This window comes from Erpetoichthys calabaricus, chromosome 4 (genome assembly GCF_900747795.2).
Source record: "Erpetoichthys calabaricus chromosome 4, fErpCal1.3, whole genome shotgun sequence".
Lineage (NCBI taxonomy): Eukaryota > Metazoa > Chordata > Cladistia > Polypteriformes > Polypteridae > Erpetoichthys > Erpetoichthys calabaricus.
The window spans coordinates 82,827,878-82,848,284 of record NC_041397.2 but is presented as its reverse complement, the minus strand read 5'-3'; the positions used below and the strand labels follow the sequence as shown (position 1 = coordinate 82,848,284).

The following is a 20,407-nucleotide window of genomic DNA, read 5'->3' as shown; positions in this document are numbered from 1 at the left end:
GGACCCTGGTACACCCATCTACTGTCCAGAGAAGTCTGGCCAGAAGTGGTCTTCATGGAAGAGTTGCAGCCAAAAAGCCATACCTCCGACGTGGAAACAAGGAACAGCGACTCAAGTATGCATGAAAACATAGGAACTGGGGTGCAGAAAAATGGCAGCAGGTGCTCTGGACTGATGAGTCAAAATTTGAAATATTTGGCTGTAGCAGAAGGCAGTTTGTTCGTCGAAGGGCTGGAGAGCGGTACAATAATGAGTGTCTACAGGCAACAGTGAAGCATGGTGGAGGTTCCTTGAACATTTGGGGCTGCATTTCTGCAAATGGAGTTGGAGATTTGGTCAGGATTAATGGTGTTCTCGATGCTGAGAAATACAGGCAGATACTTATCCATCATGCAATACCATCAGGGGGGCGTATGATTGGGCCCAAATTTATTCCACAGCAGGACAACGACCCCAAACATACAGCCAAAGTCATTAAGAACTATTTTCAGCGTAAAGAAGAACAAGTAGTCCTGGAAGTGATGGTATGGCCCCCACAGAGTTCTGATCTCAGCATCATCATGTGTGTCTGGGAGTACATGAAGAGACAGAAGTATGTGAGAAAGCCTACATCCACAGAAGATCTGTGGTTAGTTCTCCAAGATGTTTAGAACAACCTACCAGCTGAGTTCCTTCAAGTGCGCAAGTGTACCTAGAAGAACTGATGCTGTTTTGAATGCAAAGGTTGGTCACACCAAATATTGATTTGATTTAGATTTCTCTTTTGTTCATTCACTGCATTTTGTTGATTGATAAAAAGAAATGATTAACACTTCCATTTTTGAAAGCATTCTTTGTTTACAGCATTTTTTCCACACCTGCCTAAAACTTTTGCACAGTACTACTGTGTGTGTATGTGTGTGTGTGTATGTATATATATATATATATATATATATATATATATATATATATATATATACACACATACATACAGGTCAAAAAAATTGAAGGTACACTATTTAATCCGAGTATAGCATCAAGTCAATGTACTTTTGGGATATTGATATGGTCAGTTAAGTACCGGGAGGGAGGGTGTTAATCAGTTTCAGGTGTGTTGTGTCTCCCACCACAGTCACAGACAGGCAGTTACTCTACGAGAGCTGGACGGGGCTGTAGAAAGTCCTTAACTCATCAGTAGGACCGGTATCTGCTCCTTTGGGCAAGGAGGAACAGGATGAGCCCTGCCAGAGCCCTACAAAATGACCTCCAGCAGGCCACTGCTGTGAATGCCTCTGACCAAACAATCACAAACACACTTCATGAGGGTGGCCTTAGGGCCCGACATCCTCTAGTGGGCCCTGTACTAACTGCCCGGCACCGTGGAGCTCGATTGCCATTTGCCATAAAATACCAGAATTGGAAGATCCACCATTGGTGCCCTGTGCTTTTCACAGATGAGAGCAGGTTCACCCCGAGCACGTGACAGACATGAAAGGGTCTGGAGAAGCCATGGAGAACGTTATGCTGCCTGCAACATCATTCAGCATGACCGGTTTGCTGGTACGTCAGTGATGGTCTGGGGAGGCATATCCATGGAGGGACATACAGATCTCTACAGGCTAGACAACGGCACCTTGACTGCCATTAGGTATCAGGATGAAATCCTTGGACCATTGCCAGACCCTATGCTGGTGCATGACAATACCTGGCCTCATGTGGCGAGAGTATGCAGGCAGTTCCTGGAGGATGAAGGAATTGATAACATTTGACCGGCCTCCACGCTCGCCTGACCTAAATCCAATAGAACACCTCTGGGACATTATGATTCTGTCCATCCGACGCTGCCTGGTTGCACCTCAGACTGTCCAGGAGCTCAGTGATGCCCTGGTCCAGATCTGGGAGGAGATCCCTCAGGACACCATCTGTCGTCTCATTAGGAGCATGTCCCCATGTTGTCAGGCATGCATACAAGCACGTGGGGGCCATACAAACTACTGAGTACAATTTTGAGTTGCTGCAATGAAATTGAGGCAAAATGGACTAGCCTGCAGCATTTTTTTTTTCACTTTGATTTTCAGTGTCTCTTTGAATTCAGCCCTCTGCTCATTAACAATTTGCATGTCAAGCAACAACACACTTACCTATTACTGGTTTACTCAGTCACAACAAAAAGGATAATATTAAAAATAAAGCTCCATAAAGCTTAAATTTAACAGTCAGAATTTAAAATATTAGTAATATTACCCATAAGTTAAGATAAGTGTAACATACAAAATCTTGTTTTCAGAAATGTAAGGTTAACACCATGACATTTAGCTACCACACACGGCTAAGTCCATGAATCCACTTACTAACCGGCAAACCACGTCCTCCAATTCATAACTCAAACTCTTCTCTGTAGATAATATAAAAACAGGTCTACTGTAAGATTTGAAAAATACACATCAATATTCAACACGGTGCCAATAATTATATATTACTTACCTACTTTCCATGTCTGTAGTGATGATCGTTGATACATTTTGAAAAAACAAATTACATTTTCTTATAAATTAAATTTACAAAATTTCTAAGAAAAAATATAACGTACAATTGTAAAATTAAAAAATGGTATTTTTTTCATATGCAATGAAAATGGAATGGATTTTAGCTCTTTTTGTGAAAACATGGGTGGTGTTTGGAATGGTTTTTTTTTTTTTTTTTTTTTTACATTTTTTTTTCTTATTGCTTTCTTCTTTTTCTTCTTCTGTATCAGACCATTCCATTTCTTTATTTTTACATTTGAAAGAAAAAAGTCCAAAAAGACTTGTAAGCATAGCAGTCATACAACGCATCATTAAAATCCATACGTAAAATACATACACAAAACCAACAACCAAGAGGCTAATACTACAAATAGTAAAGCCTACTATGCAAGATTATCTGTGCATTACACTTTTTTTAATCAAAGATGTAACATACAATTGTGGTTGTCTCAAAACTCAACACATTCAAACAATTTCCAAGTTTTACCTCATTCCATAACAATATGGAACCTAGCTCTCTCAATAAAACAAATTTGGTCATTAAATTGACCAAATATATTAAAAGAAAAAAGGAGAGCATGTGCAATCTTTTTAAGGTCACTGAAAAATTTACATAAAGAAAACCTTTACACCTGTGCCTCCTACAATATGTACAAGAGAAGTTCAAACATAAACCGGTTAATGACATCAGTATTTTTTCTGTATTTCAAAAACAAAATTTTCCAATCAAACATTGTGAGGTGTTTAAAAGAAATTTAAAAACATGTCAGATAAAGCAGTTTGTCATCGGTGGAAAAAAAAAAAAATAAAAAAAAATTCAATTTTATTGAAATTATCTCCTCCACGATCGAGACTCATTGTCATCATCATCTTCATCATCATCTTGAAGTAAAGCATCATCTACGAGGGAGTCTTCTGGAAACTGGAGAATAAACAAACATGATATGAATTTTAATACATTTGCATTTTAAACACACATACATACGAGGTTGTGCTCAATAATTTGTCTGAGTATCACAAATTTGTGTTAAAGATCTGAACTTGTCACTGAAGACGTGGCATGCCACTCGTGCATTCTGAAGTCATTACTTAGCAAGCACTAAGAGAGAGTGAGGATGGCAAACACCTGCGAGTCTACAAACAAGTTGATCACAACGGAAGTGAAGAAGCCAAAGGAAATCTACAAGAGGTCGAATGCTGTATATTGTGATGATGCTCCTTCATATCATAAGGTGAATTTTTGGACCAAGGAATTTAAATGGGGTCAGGAGTTTATTAAAGATGACCCTAACACGGGATGTCCTGTGGAGGCATCTTCATAGGAAATGTGCCAAAAATTGGAGGCCATGATTATGGATGATTTTTGTATTAGGTTAATGTTATAGCCCATTAACTAGGTTTCCACAATTATCCATACTCACTTGATGATGTCATAGGTTAGTTCCTAATGGGTTTTCCCAAATGCTGACACCAGATTAGAAAGCATGTTGCCAGGAAGTCAGTCATGAGAACACAAACCTTCATAGAGAAAGTTCCACTGACTTTTTCTCATGGAGTGTTATTTGGGATTAAACATGGGTTCAACACCATGTCTCTGAAACCAAACAAAAGTCCGTGCAATGGAAGCATAACTGGTCTCTGAACCACAATTTTTTTTGTGTGTACATCAGTCAGCTGAAAAAGTCATGGTAACTTGCTTCTGGTTATAAAGGGTGTTCTGTTGTTGGAATTAAAGCCACACAAGTCAATCATCACTGGAGTAACTTGCGCTTCAACTATGAAGTGATTAAATGAAGAACAGAAACATCATGGGAAACTGTCAGCAAGCATGTTGCTGCTTCACAACGATAATCGAAGGCTACTAGCAGGGAATGGCACTTCATAGAGCTAAACCATTCAAAATACAGTCTAGACCTGGTCCCTAAAGATTATTTTATCTTTCAAAACCTGAAGAAACTTTACATAATGACCTCAAGGAGGCTGTCATAAGTTGGCTGGAGGACTAAAATGAATCGTTCTATCCTATAGGAACTACATCACTTGAGGCTAAGAGGACAACAGAAGTGTGTTGAAATCATTGGGGATTACATATTGAAAAGTAATGAGGTAAGTTTGACAATCAGATTCTATTTTCATAGACAGGCAGATAAATAATTGAACACCCTTGTAACACACTGTAAAATATTCATTTCAGTACTCCTAGAACAATTATAAGTATAACATGATTTTAATGTTTTTTTTTGGTATAAAATACATCTCTCAAAAGTAAAGGCTCTTTCATTCTACCTTTAAAGGAAGGCTTGACTTAATTTTTTTTTTTATAATTACCCCCAATTTTGTTTGTAGGGAGCAAGAAAAAAAATTAATCTCGTGTTTTCATGGAGCATGGCCATAATGTTTTTGATATGGAAGCATATGAAGACCAATGCTGGACAACAGAAAATACATATTAAAAAAAAAAATCCATAAAAAAATCTTGTTACTCGTGTCACATTATCCTCATGTCAAGTCATCAAATCAGATGCTCACAATATGCGTAACTTCTGCTAAAATACTGTTAAATAAGTAACTCCCAAAAATGAAAGTAGTCCACAAACAGTAAGGATCACGGTTTTGAAATGAAGATGGGACTCTAATGAATGGGTGGGGGGAGGTGGGTGGAAAAAAAAAAGTGGCAAGCCAATTTACTCATGCTACTTTATCCTAGACATTGTGCAGCTTTGTAGTATGTTGGTGATTAACAATGATGCCCTAGATACTTAAGATTTTTTAGACATATTCAAAGTGTATTTTAATTTTTCTTTGAACAGCACATTATCATAGATAAAATTGTTTAATTACACATTTTGACAGCAATGTTTTCATAATGCTATAGCTTTGTGTTACAAAGAAAGACACTAACCTCCTCTTCATCAGGTTCTACTTCTTCAGGTTCAACAGATGTAAAGATGGTCACAGGCTTGTGCCATGCTAGCCTAAGATTTTGACCTTTGAAACGGGCTCCATGAAGTGCAGCCTGAAACGTGTACGAACAAATTAGAAATGTACTCTTCACACTTACTAAAATATTAATACACAAACCTAAAATGCTTATATACAGAAAACAACAGTTTTGTTTATGTCTCAAATGATCAAAATTCTCTACAAGAAAAAGCCAAGTATGAAAATATACAAATCAAAATATCACTACTTTCAGTATAACTTTGTATTACATAAAGCAACATCAAATCACATTTTTATCGATTTATAACTCACAACAGGCAACATGACTAAGAGAAAAATATTTTTTTCCTATAATAAGCTATATTCAAGCACACAGGCCTGTCTGCTCTAAAACCACTTCCTGTTCTGAAGCTGCATACATCAGTCAATGGGAAAAGCATACAAATAACAAAACAGTATCTTTTACCCACTTCACGCAAATGTTAACAAAAAACACAACTGAAAACACATTTTAGAATGCAAAAATTCAAAAGGCCAGTAACTGCTGTGTCCAACACACGTTTGTTTACAACCAAGTTTATCTACCTAATAACTTGACTAATCTCTAATAAAGAATTTAACAATACATAATAATATGTTTTTATTGAAGAGATTAACATCTAGTTGAGTTGGATTACAATTGCTAAACTGAATTTTAAATGCAAATCCAGAAAATCTGCACAATGTCATGTTTTGTATTTGAAGTATAATAGATTTAAAGTTACTGCCAGGCATTTACATCATTTTAAAAGAAGTTCAGCATACTCTTCTGCTCTTATTGCAGCAAAATACTAAAGGAGTATTGGTGAGTAATGTTATCAAAGACCACCTACATATTGTGTGTCCATTTACCACCATTATGTTGGTGCAGTTTGGGCACCTGGACATTGTACCTTTTGAAACATTTAACTTTTTAGTGGTGTTGGCTTAAAATCTTAAGCATAAATTGCTGTCATTACATATAATGCATTTAGTACTAGGGTGTTGTACCATGTTAGCCATTATGAATGTAGTGAAAAGTCTAGCAAAATGACACCTTTTATCGGCTAACTAAAAAGATTACAATATGCAAGCTTTCGAGGCAACTCAGGCCCCTTCTTCAGGCAAGATGTAAGGGGCCTGAGTTGCCTCGAAAGCTTGCATATTGTAATCTTTTCAGTTAGCCGATAAAAGGTGTCATTTTGCTGGACTTTTCACTACATATAAAGCATTTGAAATTGGAAAAACATGTTTAAAATGAATTGGTAAAAGGAAATCTAATTACTACTCCACAGGGTGATATTAATCCTAAACATAGATCTAACTGCAGTTCAAAGGGTGTCATTTACTTAATGTTATGTCGCTTTCCCTTGCTATACATAGGACAAACCCTACGTTTTATTTATCGAACTACAGGACACCAAAGTTACATCAGAACCAAACCTATGAAGCACCCTATATCTAGGCATTTTCCATACATCCATCATCCAACCAACCATATCCTAACTACAGGGTCATGGGGGGGGTCTGCTGGAGCCAAACCCAGCCAACACAGGGTGCAAGGCAGGAAACAAACCCCGGGCAGGGTGCCAGCCCACCGCAGTCTAGGCATTTCATTACTACAAATCAAAGTTTCAGACCTTCGATTTACCATTTTCGAAATAGTAAAACCACACCCCATCGGGGTAATTCCGACAATCTGTTGTATGCAGGGAAACGCACTGGATTTTTCAATTAAAGATTTTACACCCCATTGGTCTGAATGAGTCAATTGACTGGGTGTATTTTCTGTGATATACAGTACCCCTGAGTGTCTACAATTTCTTGTTTTCATATCTGGTCAAACAGACGGAGACTTCTGTCTTATGTATGGAATCATGTGTTGATTTTGTTTCTGTATAATTTATATGCTGGCGAGGTAAGCTTCACCTTTTGTTATTGAGTTTCTTTCTGAAGTGCTTATACATTTTTGGATACATATATTTTTATTGTTCATACAGCTTTCGACTTTTGTAATTTCATTGAAGGTGGATCTACTATTATTAGCCCTTATACCCATATAACAGGTATTTTAATTGGTTTTTGGTGGTTAACACTTGTATGGTATTTTTCACTTATTCAGTGTTGTATGTATGTATGTATATTATATATATATATATATATATATATATATATATATATATATGTACACACACACACACACACACACACACTGTTTTCCATTTTTTATTGTTTGTTTTTGGTTACACTGACTTTGAACTTATCTTTTCACGGTTTACTTTTGTTCAGTTTTCACAGATCTATTAACATATGTAAAACTAATTCTCTGTTGGGTTTACAATTTTTGTTGTATTACATGTGGGATATTGAAATTGGGTATGTAACTAGTTTGCGGGAACATTTTGTTTTTACATATATTAATTGAATTGTGTTTACTACTTTTATTGTACTGCGATAGGCTGGCGCCCTGCCTGGGGTTTGTTACTGCCTTGCACCTGTGTTGGCTGGGATTGGCTCCAGCAGACCCCCGTGACCCTGTGTTAGGATATAGCAGGTTGCAAATGACTGACTGACTTTTATTGTAATCCTATGAGATTGATTTGTCTTATGTATAATACTTTTTTCAATAAAAATTGCTTTTGGATTATTAAAAAAAAAAAACAGAGGGTCATTATATACTTTGACAATTTTTTTCTTGTAAATTCATTAATTTTGTAAATATATAGAAACTAGTTTTGGTTTGCCGACTATTTTTATGTTAACAGAAATAATCTGTGAACTGTTTAGAACAGATGCTAATTTAATAAATAGAAAACTCTGATGTGAAATGCAAAATATCAACAAACATCACTTTTGCAGATTTTATTAACTTCTTTTATTAGAAAAGTATCAATATAAGAACCTAGACTTCAGGTTTGTCTCATCAACTAAATTTTGCAGTGTCAAACCCTGTCTCTCCTTGTGAACATCACTTTAGTAATTTTTACTTGGTAACAGAAAAAGAAGTCATTAGTTTTATTTCTCAAATGAAACCTATTACCTGTCTCTATTACCGAACCACAACAAAACAAGTGAAAAGCTACAGGACTGCTCTGGCAGTACTCATTGTTAGCATTATTAATAGTATGCTGTTAATCCCTACCAACACAGGTGCAAGGCAGTAACAAACCCCAGGCAGGGCGCCAGCCTATCGCAGTACAATAAAAGTAGTAAACACAATTCAATTAATATATGTAATGCGGGCTCTGCATCAGTCTGTCGTGGTGAAAAAGGAGCTGAGCCGCAAGGCGAAGCTTTCAATTTACCAGTCGATCTATGTTCCTACCCTCACCTATGGTCATGAACTATGGGTAGTGACCGAAAGAACGAGATCGCGAATACAAGCGGCTGAAATGAGTTTCCTCCGCAGGGTGTCTGGGCTTTCCCTTAAAGACAGGGTGAGAAGCTCAGTCATCCAGGAGGGATTCAGAGTAGAGCCGCTGCTCCTCCGCATCGAGAGGAGTCAGATGAGGTGGCTCGGGCATCTGATCAGGATGCCTCCTGGACGCCTCCCTGGTGAGGTGTTCCGGGCACGTCTAACCGGGAGGAGGCCCCGGGGAAGACCCAGGACACGTTGGAGGGACTATGTCTCTCGACTGGCCTGGGAACGCCTTGGGATTCTCCCGGAAGAGCTAGAAGAAGTGGCCGGGGAGAGGGAAGTCTGGGCATCTCTGCTCAAGCTGCTGCCCCCGCGACCCGACCTCGGATAAGCGGGAGACAATGGATGGATGGATGTTGACTTGTCACAGTTCCTAATGAATTGAAATTGCCAATTATCAGACTGTTACTAAAAAGAAAGAAAAATCCAAGCTAGACCCATATATGCTTTAACAATTATAGACCTATTTCAGTTTTGTCTTTTCTTACTAATACTTGGACAAAATAGTTGTCATGCAGCGTCGGTTTCTCTTTACCAATAACAATTTACTTGATGAAAGAAATTCCATAGTACAGTAATTATGTGGTTAGATTTAAGTACAGCATTTGAAACAACTGACCATTCTATTCTATTGCATAGGCTAGAAAATAATATTGGGCTCTCAGACACTGTCCCTTGTGAAGTTTATATTTATCAAAATGACTTTAGTACATAAACAAACACAGTGACAGTACCCCAGTATTATATATAGAAGTAGAGTTGTGTGGTAGACCTGTACTAAAATTTTTAAAACATATGGTACCAGCATTTAGTTTTTTTTTTGGTACCCAAATTAATGTAAGTTTTCAAAATCTTGTGCTCAACCTCTTCATTCTTCTGCACTAAAGACTCCATAGGGGACCACCCTGTGGTCTTCAACGTGCTTAAGACTACACAGAGAAATCCGCTATTCAACGGCCTGGAAAAAATCAAAGGGGAAGTGCTGCTTGCATTGACACACCAAGGAAGGAAGGCACACTATCACACAGCCAAAAGGGAAGCATGAGATTGTGCAGCACACCAGGATAACAGGAGTTACCCGATTATTGTCTTTGGTACCATTTCAGTACCAGTACTTAGACCCAAAAGCTGGTATTAATACTGAAATCAAAATTTTAGTACCACTTAAACACAATTCATAAGTTTAATATACTATCTTGCAGGGTTCAATTCTCAAATCTTCACTGTCTTCATATTACATTAACCTATTATGAACAATTATAAAATATGCCATTCATTTTCACTCATCTGCAGATAATATCAAGCTACACTTTCCTTTTAGAGCAAATGCTGCTACTCAGATACTGTCCTAAATTTTTGTCACCGAGTTAAAGACAGTGGATGGGTGATCAACTACTAATCTCAGAATACAGATTAAAAAAAGATATTTATTGGGGAATTACTGATGAATATCGAATAAGACAACATATTCTGTCACTTTTTAACTGTCAGACTAACCATTAGTTTTACTGAAACAGCAAGCAAGTTACACACATTCTTTGACACCAGTTTGCATTGTGTGTTTTAATAAACAATCTAAAAACATTTTTCCATCTTAAAAATTAGAAAATTATGATGTTTTCAAAACATGGAAGATGCAGAAAATTCATGCATTTTTTTCTATTTGGATTGACTACTGTAATGTGTTATTCAGAGGCTATTCAAACTGTTCTGCATACAGCGTCCAGTTATTTCAAAATAGTGCTACAGGAATTGTTACAAGAATTAGAAAGTATATATACCTCCTGTTCTTAAGTCTTCCACTTGCTTCCAGTTAAGCTTAGAAATGATTTCACAATTCGTCTTACACAAATATTTAAATAACCAAGGCTATTTACTTACAAACCTGAGTGTGCATGAAGATCTCAAAGTGCTGGCCTGCTAAAGATTACAAGGAATAATAAAATAACTGTTTAACAATTTGCATGGTTATACAAGACATGCCCCCTTTGGTTTCATCTTTTAAATACAGGCTGAAGACTCATTGCTCTGGTCTACCACATCCTGATAAGAGCTGCTGATGAACTGTATATGCTTCATCTCTGTGTTAGTTGTTTGTACAAAAACTAAGTAATGCAATAACTATGAACCATTATTAACCCTCATCTATTTCTCTTCTCAGTACTCTGTTGTGGCACCAATTTCCCCATTATTTTAGATAAAATAATCTTCTTGGATAACTTTAATATTTACATAAATGTGGAAACCAACATTTATCACCATGGTTGATTTAATGGGGTCTCTCCAATCAGTCTAAATTACCATTTTCACCTATGACTTTTACCTCTTATTAATGACTAAGATTGAAATCATAATTCAAATTTGCTGAAATGGGGTTCCAACACAAGAATACTTGACACACACTAGATGACAGGGTAAGAAATTCAAGTCATCCTGGTCTATCGAACTGAACATGTCACTGAGAACCTTACCAAGACAAGTGGATAGAGATGGGTGAGAAAGAAAACCAGTTTTATATATATTATTTAATTGAATAATTTCAGGTTAATATCCAGCATAAAGGTGAGGTAGCTGTAGCCTGGTCACAGTTTGTGCGGAATAAGGTACTCTTTCGAGTTTCCTCCCTCCCTCCCACAGCTGTGTGCATCAGGTTAAATAATGACTTTAAATTTTATCTTTAGAAAAGTGTGCATGGGACTTGGTCAGACAGTTGGTTTTCATGCTAGTTTTATTGTTTTTTGTGTGATCTGTGACTGTTTTCTCATAGTGTTGTTTCATAATTACATTAGTCAGTACTGTGTCTCCCTATGCCATACTCAGTCTTTCTGTGCTGTAATGCCATGTGTGTGATTTTACTAAGTATTGTTGGCTTTTTCCCTACAGGAGACACAGCATAAGCATTTACGGTCATTATTTGGGCTGCTTGTTGACAAGAATATAAACATAGTTCTTGACAGCTTGATTAATAGTTATTAATTTCTACTGTCATTCTTTGAAATTTGCCACATCCAGCACAATTACTCATTAAGAATAGGAGGAATCCTTTAGAGAAGTACGATTTTAAAAGTTCATCTTGCATACTAGGCCAGAGGAGTCTGCAAAAGGATGAGCATGACAAACAGCAGATGCTTGATGTATTTTAATTAACCAAACTAATAAAATGGCTGACACAATTGATTAAAATAAATACAAACAAGCATCAAGACAAGAAAACTGTTTATATTTTAAACTTATCAGTTCAAACAAAAACTTACTATTCTTTTCCAGTAAACACCATGCCATGAATCTATTAATAGGTTATAAATGATATTTTTAAAGATGCAGAGGACAGGAAGATATGGAAAAAGATGATCTGCTGTGGCAACCCCTAACGGGAGCAGCCAAAAGAAGAAGCACAACAATTATTTTTATTATGACTAGCAGGACCTGTGCACTTTGCTTCACATAGAAATGGATTAAATACAGTTTTAACAATACATGAATGTTACATTATTAAATTTCTCCAAATATTTAAATGAAAGTTTCCTTATATACCATGTTTTAAGTTTGTCCTGTCGGACTCAACATGTTACATAAAACTGGTCGTGTGAAAAGCAAGACATGTGCAAATCAATGCTAGTAACCAATGGAGTTTGCCCTTGAGCTTTATTCATAGTTAAAGCAAAGCAAACTCTAGGGATCACTGGAATCAGAGGAATAAATTCTTATTCACCTTTTGCGCACACACACAGTGATCAATGAGGCCTCAATAATATTGGATTGCAATGCAGTCACTCTCAAATGGGTACATGTACATAGTTTCAGAGCATTTAAATTTCAAAACAACATTATTGATGCACTACCTTTAAGGAACAGTTTATTAGGAGCTATTCCGGGAGGATTAAGGGAATTAAAAAATTCAACATGATAATGAACTGCTTCTTCATGATCCAAAACAGAATAGTAAAATATTTACTATTATCATTTTTAGGCAATAGTATGGCTCTTTCACATAACCACGAAACAGTTTTTTTATATTATCCTTGTAAAGTTTATCGGCTAGTTAGTTTCCAAGGTAGTTCAGAATTACTATATATCCATTAGCAGTCTCTTATTTGCCCATTCCAATTGTGAAAATGCATCAGCTCTCTGCATGAATGCCTTTGTAGATTTCGAACTGTGTTTTAGGTCATTGTCTTGTTGGAATATCCAACCCCTGTGTAACTTCAACTTTGTGACTGATGCTTGAAAATTATCCTCAAGAATTTGTTGATATTGGGTTGAATTCATCTGACCCTCAACTTTAACAAGGGCCCCCAGTCCCTGAACCAGCCACACAGCATGATGGAATCTCCACCAAATTTGACAGTAGGTAGCAGGTGTTTTTCTTGGAATGTGGTGTTGTTCTTCCGCCAGGCAAAGCGCTTTTTGTTATGACCAAATAACAAAATTTTTGTCTCTTCAGTCTAAAGAAATTTGTTCCCAAATGAATCTGGTTTGTCTAAATGAGCATTGGCATACAACAAGCGACTGTTTGTGGCGTGAGTGCAGAAAGGGCTTCTTTCTCATCACCCTGCCATACAGATGTTCTTTGTGCAAATTGCGCTGAATGGTAGAACGGATGTAAAGATACACCATCTGCAGCAAGATGTTCTTGCAGGTCTTTGGAGGTGATCTGTGGGTTGTCTGTTACCATTCTCACAATCCTGCTCATATGTAGCTCCTGTATTTTTTCTTGGCCTGCCAGACCTGGGTTTAACAGCAACTGTGCCTGTGGCCTTCCACTTCCTGATTATGTTCCGTACAGTTGAAACTGACAGTTTAAACCTCTGAGATAGCTTTTTGTAGCCTTCCCCTAAACCATGATACTAAACAATCTTTGTTTTCAGATCTTTTGAGAGTTGCTTTGAGGATCCCATTCTGTCACTCTTCGGAGGAGAGTCAAAAGGAAGCACAACTTGCAATTGACCACCTTAAATACATTTTCTCATGATTGGACACACCTTTCTATGAAGTTCAAGGCTTAACGAGCTAATCCAACCAATTTGATGTTGCAAGTAATCAGTATTGAGCAGTTACATGCATACAAATCAGCAAAACTACAAGGGTACCCAAATGTTTGCACAGCCAGTTTTTCACATTTGATTTAATTTGATACAACCAAATACTGCTTCACTAAAAATCTTTGCTCGGAAAACACTCCAGTACTCAGATGTTCCTAGGAAATGAAAGACATACCACTGTTAAATTATTATACAGGCTGAGAGGGGTTCCCAAACTTTTTCATATAACTATAGGTCTAATGGCAACCTAAAAGCTGATTGAACAGTTCCACTGACGAAATCGCCCTGAGAACAGCGAGGGCCAAACTATCCCGCACCATCAGAGCAGCAAAGCGTGCACATGCTCAGAGAATCCATGGACTTTTCTTACATGACAAAGATGCACGGAGCATGTGGAAAGGCATCCAGGATATCACTAATTACAGGACAACACCACCTACCTGTGACAGTGATGCCTCACTTCCAGATGTACAGAATAGTTTCTATGCACGGTTTGAAGCACAGAACAACGTGGTGATGAGGAAGACCACCTCTCCTCCTAGTAACGAGACATTAAATCTGCCTGTGGCCGATGTGAGAAATACTCTACGAAGAGTCAATCCATGGAAGGCTGCAGGACCAGACAATATTCCTGGCAGAGTGCTAAGGGAATGTGCAGACCAGCTGGCAGACGCTGTTACAGACATCTTCAACATCTCCCTGAGCACCGCCATCGTCCCAACCTGCTTTAAAACCACCGCCATGGTTCCCGTGCCAAAAAAAGTCATAAGTGTCCAAACTGACTACCGTCCCGTTGCACTCGCATCCATTATTATGAAGTGCTTTGAGAAGCTTGACATGAGGCACATCAAAACCCTGCTGCCCCCCTCACTGGATCCCCTTCAGTTTGCTTACCGCCGGAACCATTCAACAGATGGTGTAATAGCCACCACTCTCCATCTGGTTCTTGCTCATCTGGAAAATAAGTACACCTACATTCGAATGCTGTTTATCGACTACAGCTCAGCATTCAACATGATCACTCCTCAGCAGCTGACGGAAAAGCTGAGGCTGCTGGGACTGAACATCTACCTTTGTAACTGGATTCTGGACTTCCTGACTGAGAGACCTCAGTCAGTCAGAATTGGAAACAACATCTCCAGAACCACCACACTGAGGCCCCGCAAGGCTGTGTGCTCAGTCCATTACTGTTCACACTACTGACTCATGACTGTGCAGCAACGCACAGCTCTAATGACATCATAAAATTTGCCGATGACACGACTGCGGTGGGTCTCATCAGCAACAACAATGAGTCAGCATACAGAGAGGAGGTGCAGCGGTTAACGGACTGCTGTAAAGCCAATAACCTGTCTCTGAATGTAGAGAAAACAAAGGAGATGATTGTTGACTTTAGGAAGACTAAGAGTGACCATCTGCCACTGAACATTGACAGCTCAACTGTGGAGGTCGTCAATAGCACCAAATTCCTGGGTGTCCACCTGGCAAAGAACCTCACCTGGTCCAACAACACCAGCTCTTTAGCCAAGAAAGCCCAGCAGTGGTTCTACTTCCTGCGTAGGCTGAGGAAAGCCCATCTTCCACCAGCTACTCTAACAACATTCTACAGAGGAACCATAGAGAGCATCCTGAGCAACTGCATCACTGTCTGGTTTGGAAATTGCACAGTCATGAATCGCAAAGCTCTACAACAGATAGTGAAGACAGCTGAGAAGATCATCGGTGTCTCTCTTCCCTCCATCATGGACATTTACACCACACACTGCATCTGCAAAGCCACTGGCATTGTGCATGACCCAACACACTCCTCACATTTCACTGTTTACACTCCTACCATTTGGAAAAAGGTACCGAAGCATTCAAGCTCTCACCACCTGAATGTGTAACAGTTTTTCCCCCCAAGCAGTCACACTCCTGAACACTCATGGACCAGACTGGTATCTGATATATGTGTTCTGTTCTGCAGTGTTGTACATGTTTGCACATTTGACTCACATGCACCTTGTTATATATGTGTCTTTATGTTATGTGTCGTGGATTCTTTGTTGTCCTGTGTTTTATGTAGCACCATTGTCTTGGAGGAACGTTGTTTCGTTTCACTGTATGCTGTACTACTGTATATGGATGAAATGACAATAAATACTCTTGACTCTGCTTGGACTGTTAGATTCATTGGCTCGGCATCTAATCCTTGCATGTGCAGGAGTTACGAAATGTAAACAAAGGCAAGATGATATCGATATCTCATGAGGGAGAGAAGCGAGTGCAGAAAAGAAAATATTCAGCAGACGATGTTCTGTGCATTATTGCTGAGTAGGACACTGATTTTTCAGAATCAGATTTTGTTGACAGTGATCAGGAGATCAAGCAAGAGAGTGAGGAACTGGCATCAGCTGATTGGACACCAGCCGGAGGAATACCCAGACATTGATCCGTGGGAGCCCAACTGGCTACTGGACTTCATAAGACGGCATGGCTTGCTATTAGCAACGACAGATTACCAGCTGCTGGACTACTTCAGGTTGTTCTATCCTGAGGCTGCTTTTCGGCTACTGTCAGACGAGACAAACAGGTATGCAGAGCAATTTTTTTGAATTGCAGGCTGCGCTTGCACCTCATGACCCCCTACAGAGGGGGGGACGCTGGCGCACGCATGCTGCTACCGCTCCTTCCTGTTAACACTTCGTAAAATTCGCCTTAATCCTGCACGTTTTTACGCTTGTTTTATTTCTTTATTGTATGTATAGTTCGTGGATGCAGCTGACTCGAATTGTATGGATTTGGATTAATTTTCATGGACTTTATGGACTCTACCTTGACTGGGAACAACTGAATATGTGGATCACAGGACGAGACCTACGAACATTTTTGTACCTGGCGATCTAGGAGCCTGGGATGATCTGTCTCATTGATTATAGCTGATATGCTGGTCTGCTCTCGATTCATTTTATTGTACTTTACGGCTAAGTAATACCCAGCGTTACTTTTGTGTGGCTGTATGTTGGAACCTCCAAATCCTGTTACCTCCTCCGGCTATGCTTTCTGCTGCTTTGCTATTGCCACTCATCTGCTCCACCGCAACCGCCCATCTCACCAGCTCCGCTGTGCTGCTTTTCCACTGATATCAGATAAGTATTGCTCAGTATCATGCTAAAATATTCTCACAACAAACTCCTTCATATTAAACTGTTTGTCCAGAGCAAATGGTCTGACTGGAATATCCTAAAAGACCACGGTATTTTGCGGTGCCGGAAATATGTACATCGCGGGTCAGGTCACTGCCACCGCCGGGCTGCGAATGAAAAGATTACAGGCAGCATTTGCTCAGGAATATGCCATCCAAATGTGCCAAATTTACAGTATGTGAAAATAAACTTCGGCCACGGCTCTGTGGAAAAAGAAGCCTCATTAACTAACATTGCATTGTTTAATTTGAGATCTCTTAATGGCAAAGCATTGGTGCTGTCAGAATTCATCATTGACACCAAACTTGATATGCTGTGTTTAACGGACACTTGGCAAAAACCAAATTAATTTACGTCTCTCACGGAGGTGACACCACCTGGCTACACTTTCCTCACAGAGCCTCGTTGCTCAAGACAAGGCAGAGGACTTGCAGTAATTGTCAGAGTCGAGTTAAATATCAAAAGAATCCCAATTGATTGTCCATTGTCTTTCGAGTGTCTGGCTCTTAAACTAAGGTGGCGCAGTGGTAGCGCTGCTGCTTTGCAGTAAGGAGACTGTGGAAGATTGTGGGTTCGCTTCCCGGTTCCTCCCTGTGTGGATAGCGCTTTGAGTACTGAGAAAAGCGCTATATAAATGTAATGAATTATTATTATTAATAATGGAATCAGGTCCTGTCTTACTCATTGTTCTTTATCATCCTCCAAAATACAATGCATCCTTCTTATCTGATCTGACTGAACTATTAACCCACTTACTGTAAGTTCCTTTTCCCAGAGAGTCATTCTTCTTGGTGATTTCAACATTCATATTGACATCCCCACATCAAAACTGAGAAATGAAGTCCTATCCTTACTGGACTGTTTTGACTTGACACAACATGTTGATTTTCCCACCCACTCTGGTGGCCATATATTGGATGTGATCTGTACATCTGGACTATCTGTTGCCAACACTTACAGCACTGATTTGGGACTATGACCATAAAGCAGTGCTTTTCACTGTCTCATTACCTTTCCCTCCTCTCACCTGTAAATGACAAATTTCTTTCCGAAACCTTAAAAATATCTGCCCCTCGATCCTTTCTGGATCCATTTCTGATCTTTTACGGTCTTCGCCTATTCCATTAACACTAGATAGTCTTGTGGACCACTATAACACAGCCCTTCATTCAGCATAAGATAAAACAGCTCCTTCAAAGCATAAGGTGGTTTCCTTTAAGCATTCAGCTCCTTGGTATAATTCAGAATTGCGATCTATGAAAACAGCAGGCCGACGCCGTGAGAGAATGTTACGTAAATCTGGCCTCACTGTGCACATCCAGGCTCTCTCTGACCACCAAAAAGCCTACAGAGAAGCACTAACTGCTGCCAAGAACACCCATTATGGGAGAATAGAAAATGGCCACAATAACCCAAGGGTTTTGTTCTCTGTAGTTAATAAACTACTCCAACCTGCATATAGCAAAACCACCTCTTCTACTGAAGTCTGAGAAATTCCTCCACTTTTTCCGTAACAAAATTAAAGATCTAAATAATCCAACTAACAAATACATCATCTGTTTATATCTCTTCCTGTTTTCCCACTCCATCCAGCTCCTTCTCTAAGTTCTCAACAGTCACATCAGCTTTTGTTAATGACCTGGGGCCTCATGTATAACGCCGTGCGTAGAACTCACATTATAACATGGTGTTAGCACAAAAGCGGGAATGTGCGTACGCACAGAAAAATCCAGATGCAGGAATCTGTACGTACGCAAACTTTCACGTTCTTCCACTACATAAATCCCGATCAGCGTGAAAAGTAACGCACATGCACGCGCCTTCTGTCCCGCCCCAACTCCTCCCAGAATTACGCCTCTTTGAAAATGCAAATTGATATAAATAGCCTTCTGAGAAAAGACAATGGGAAAAGCACGGGGGAAAATATAAGAATTTCAGTGAATACCAAGTGGAGGCAAAGGAAAAACGTACTATTTGTTGGTTTAAACAGTGGTATAATCAACAAAAGGAAGTCGCACAGTGCCCGAAATAAAAAAGAAATCGCATATCAAAGTCGCCGTGAAAAGGCAAGTCGTAGCCCACCATCTAAGTGTCATATGAAAGCTTATTAGGGTACAGAGAAAAAAAATAGGTACACAGTGGGAAAAAAGCACGAAATGTCAACTTTAATCTCGAAATTTCCACTTTAATCACGTAGTTTATTTTGCCATTAAAGTAGAACATAAACTTCATCTTAAAATCTTTTAATTTACCAGTTTCTCAAATCCCATTGTAACTAAAGTGGCAATGCTTTGTTCTGTATTTGATCTTCTATGTGCTCTACATGTGTGAATCACTACCTGCTTCTTAAACGGGCTTTCTCTTTCTCCTATAGGACACATAATCCATTACATTCGTGATATTACAGCTCTCTGAATAATTAAAATACTGAGATGTATACGTGATATCTTTTTCATGATGATAGGAATGAAAGCATGTTATTAAACATGGGAACACGGTAGCGCAGTGCTTGTTCATGTCTCACGCAAGAGGCTTGCGGCGCCATGCGCGACCTTCGATGAAATAATTTATTACAGAAGTACTGTCTCTTTCAAACGTACTAACCTCCAATTCCTGTCCTTACTTTTCTTTCTCCAAAAACCCAATCGCCACACAATCAGATATATAGACGTGAAGCCATCTGTAAGCTTAAAACGCTGATTCTTCAAAACTTTTAAGGAACATTGAAATATCTTCGTAGTACATGTTTAAATAATTATATCCGTGTATCCTTCCAGTGTTGCGTCAGCACCAGCAAGAATACAACGCAATGCGGGAACAATCCCTGAACTAGCTAGCGCTGCGGCACCGTGTCCTCACATGTTTAATTATTAACAATAAAGATTATTTAAATGAAGTTAAAGTTTTTATCTGTATAATATAATCAACATATTTTGCAGCATTTCATCTTAAAAATGATTTCGTCATCATATGTAAATACGCGCTTCATAAAGTGGCGCAGGTTGTGCAATATTATAACTGTAGTGCAAGTTTACAGTGAGGTGATTGTACTTATAAGTACAAACAGTTCTACAAGGTGCACTTGATGGACTGATTGAGTGCATTTATAGTTCTTGGGATGAAACTTTTTCTAAACCATGAAGTCCGTACAGGGAAGTCTCTGAAGCGTTCTGCCGTGGCTCAGGCAGTGTCTGCTTCATGCTGTGTACCGATAATTCTCTTTCCGATCAGCTGCTGTGATTCCCCACTCAGATACAGTGATATAAATACTCTGAGTGGTGCAGTGAGAGTAATATG

General features: G+C 38.9%; 1 protein-coding gene across 1 annotated transcript in view; it reads right to left on the bottom strand.

Moving 5' to 3' along the window:
- Positions 1–20,407, bottom strand: part of rbm26 (RNA binding motif protein 26) — a 199,529-nt gene that overhangs the window by 3,256 nt on the left and 175,866 nt on the right. The window contains 2 exon segments of the mRNA XM_028799577.2: positions 2,335–3,426; positions 5,407–5,520. Of these exon segments, the coding sequence (XP_028655410.1) occupies positions 3,337–3,426; positions 5,407–5,520 (204 nt within the window). The 3' untranslated portion in view covers positions 2,335–3,336.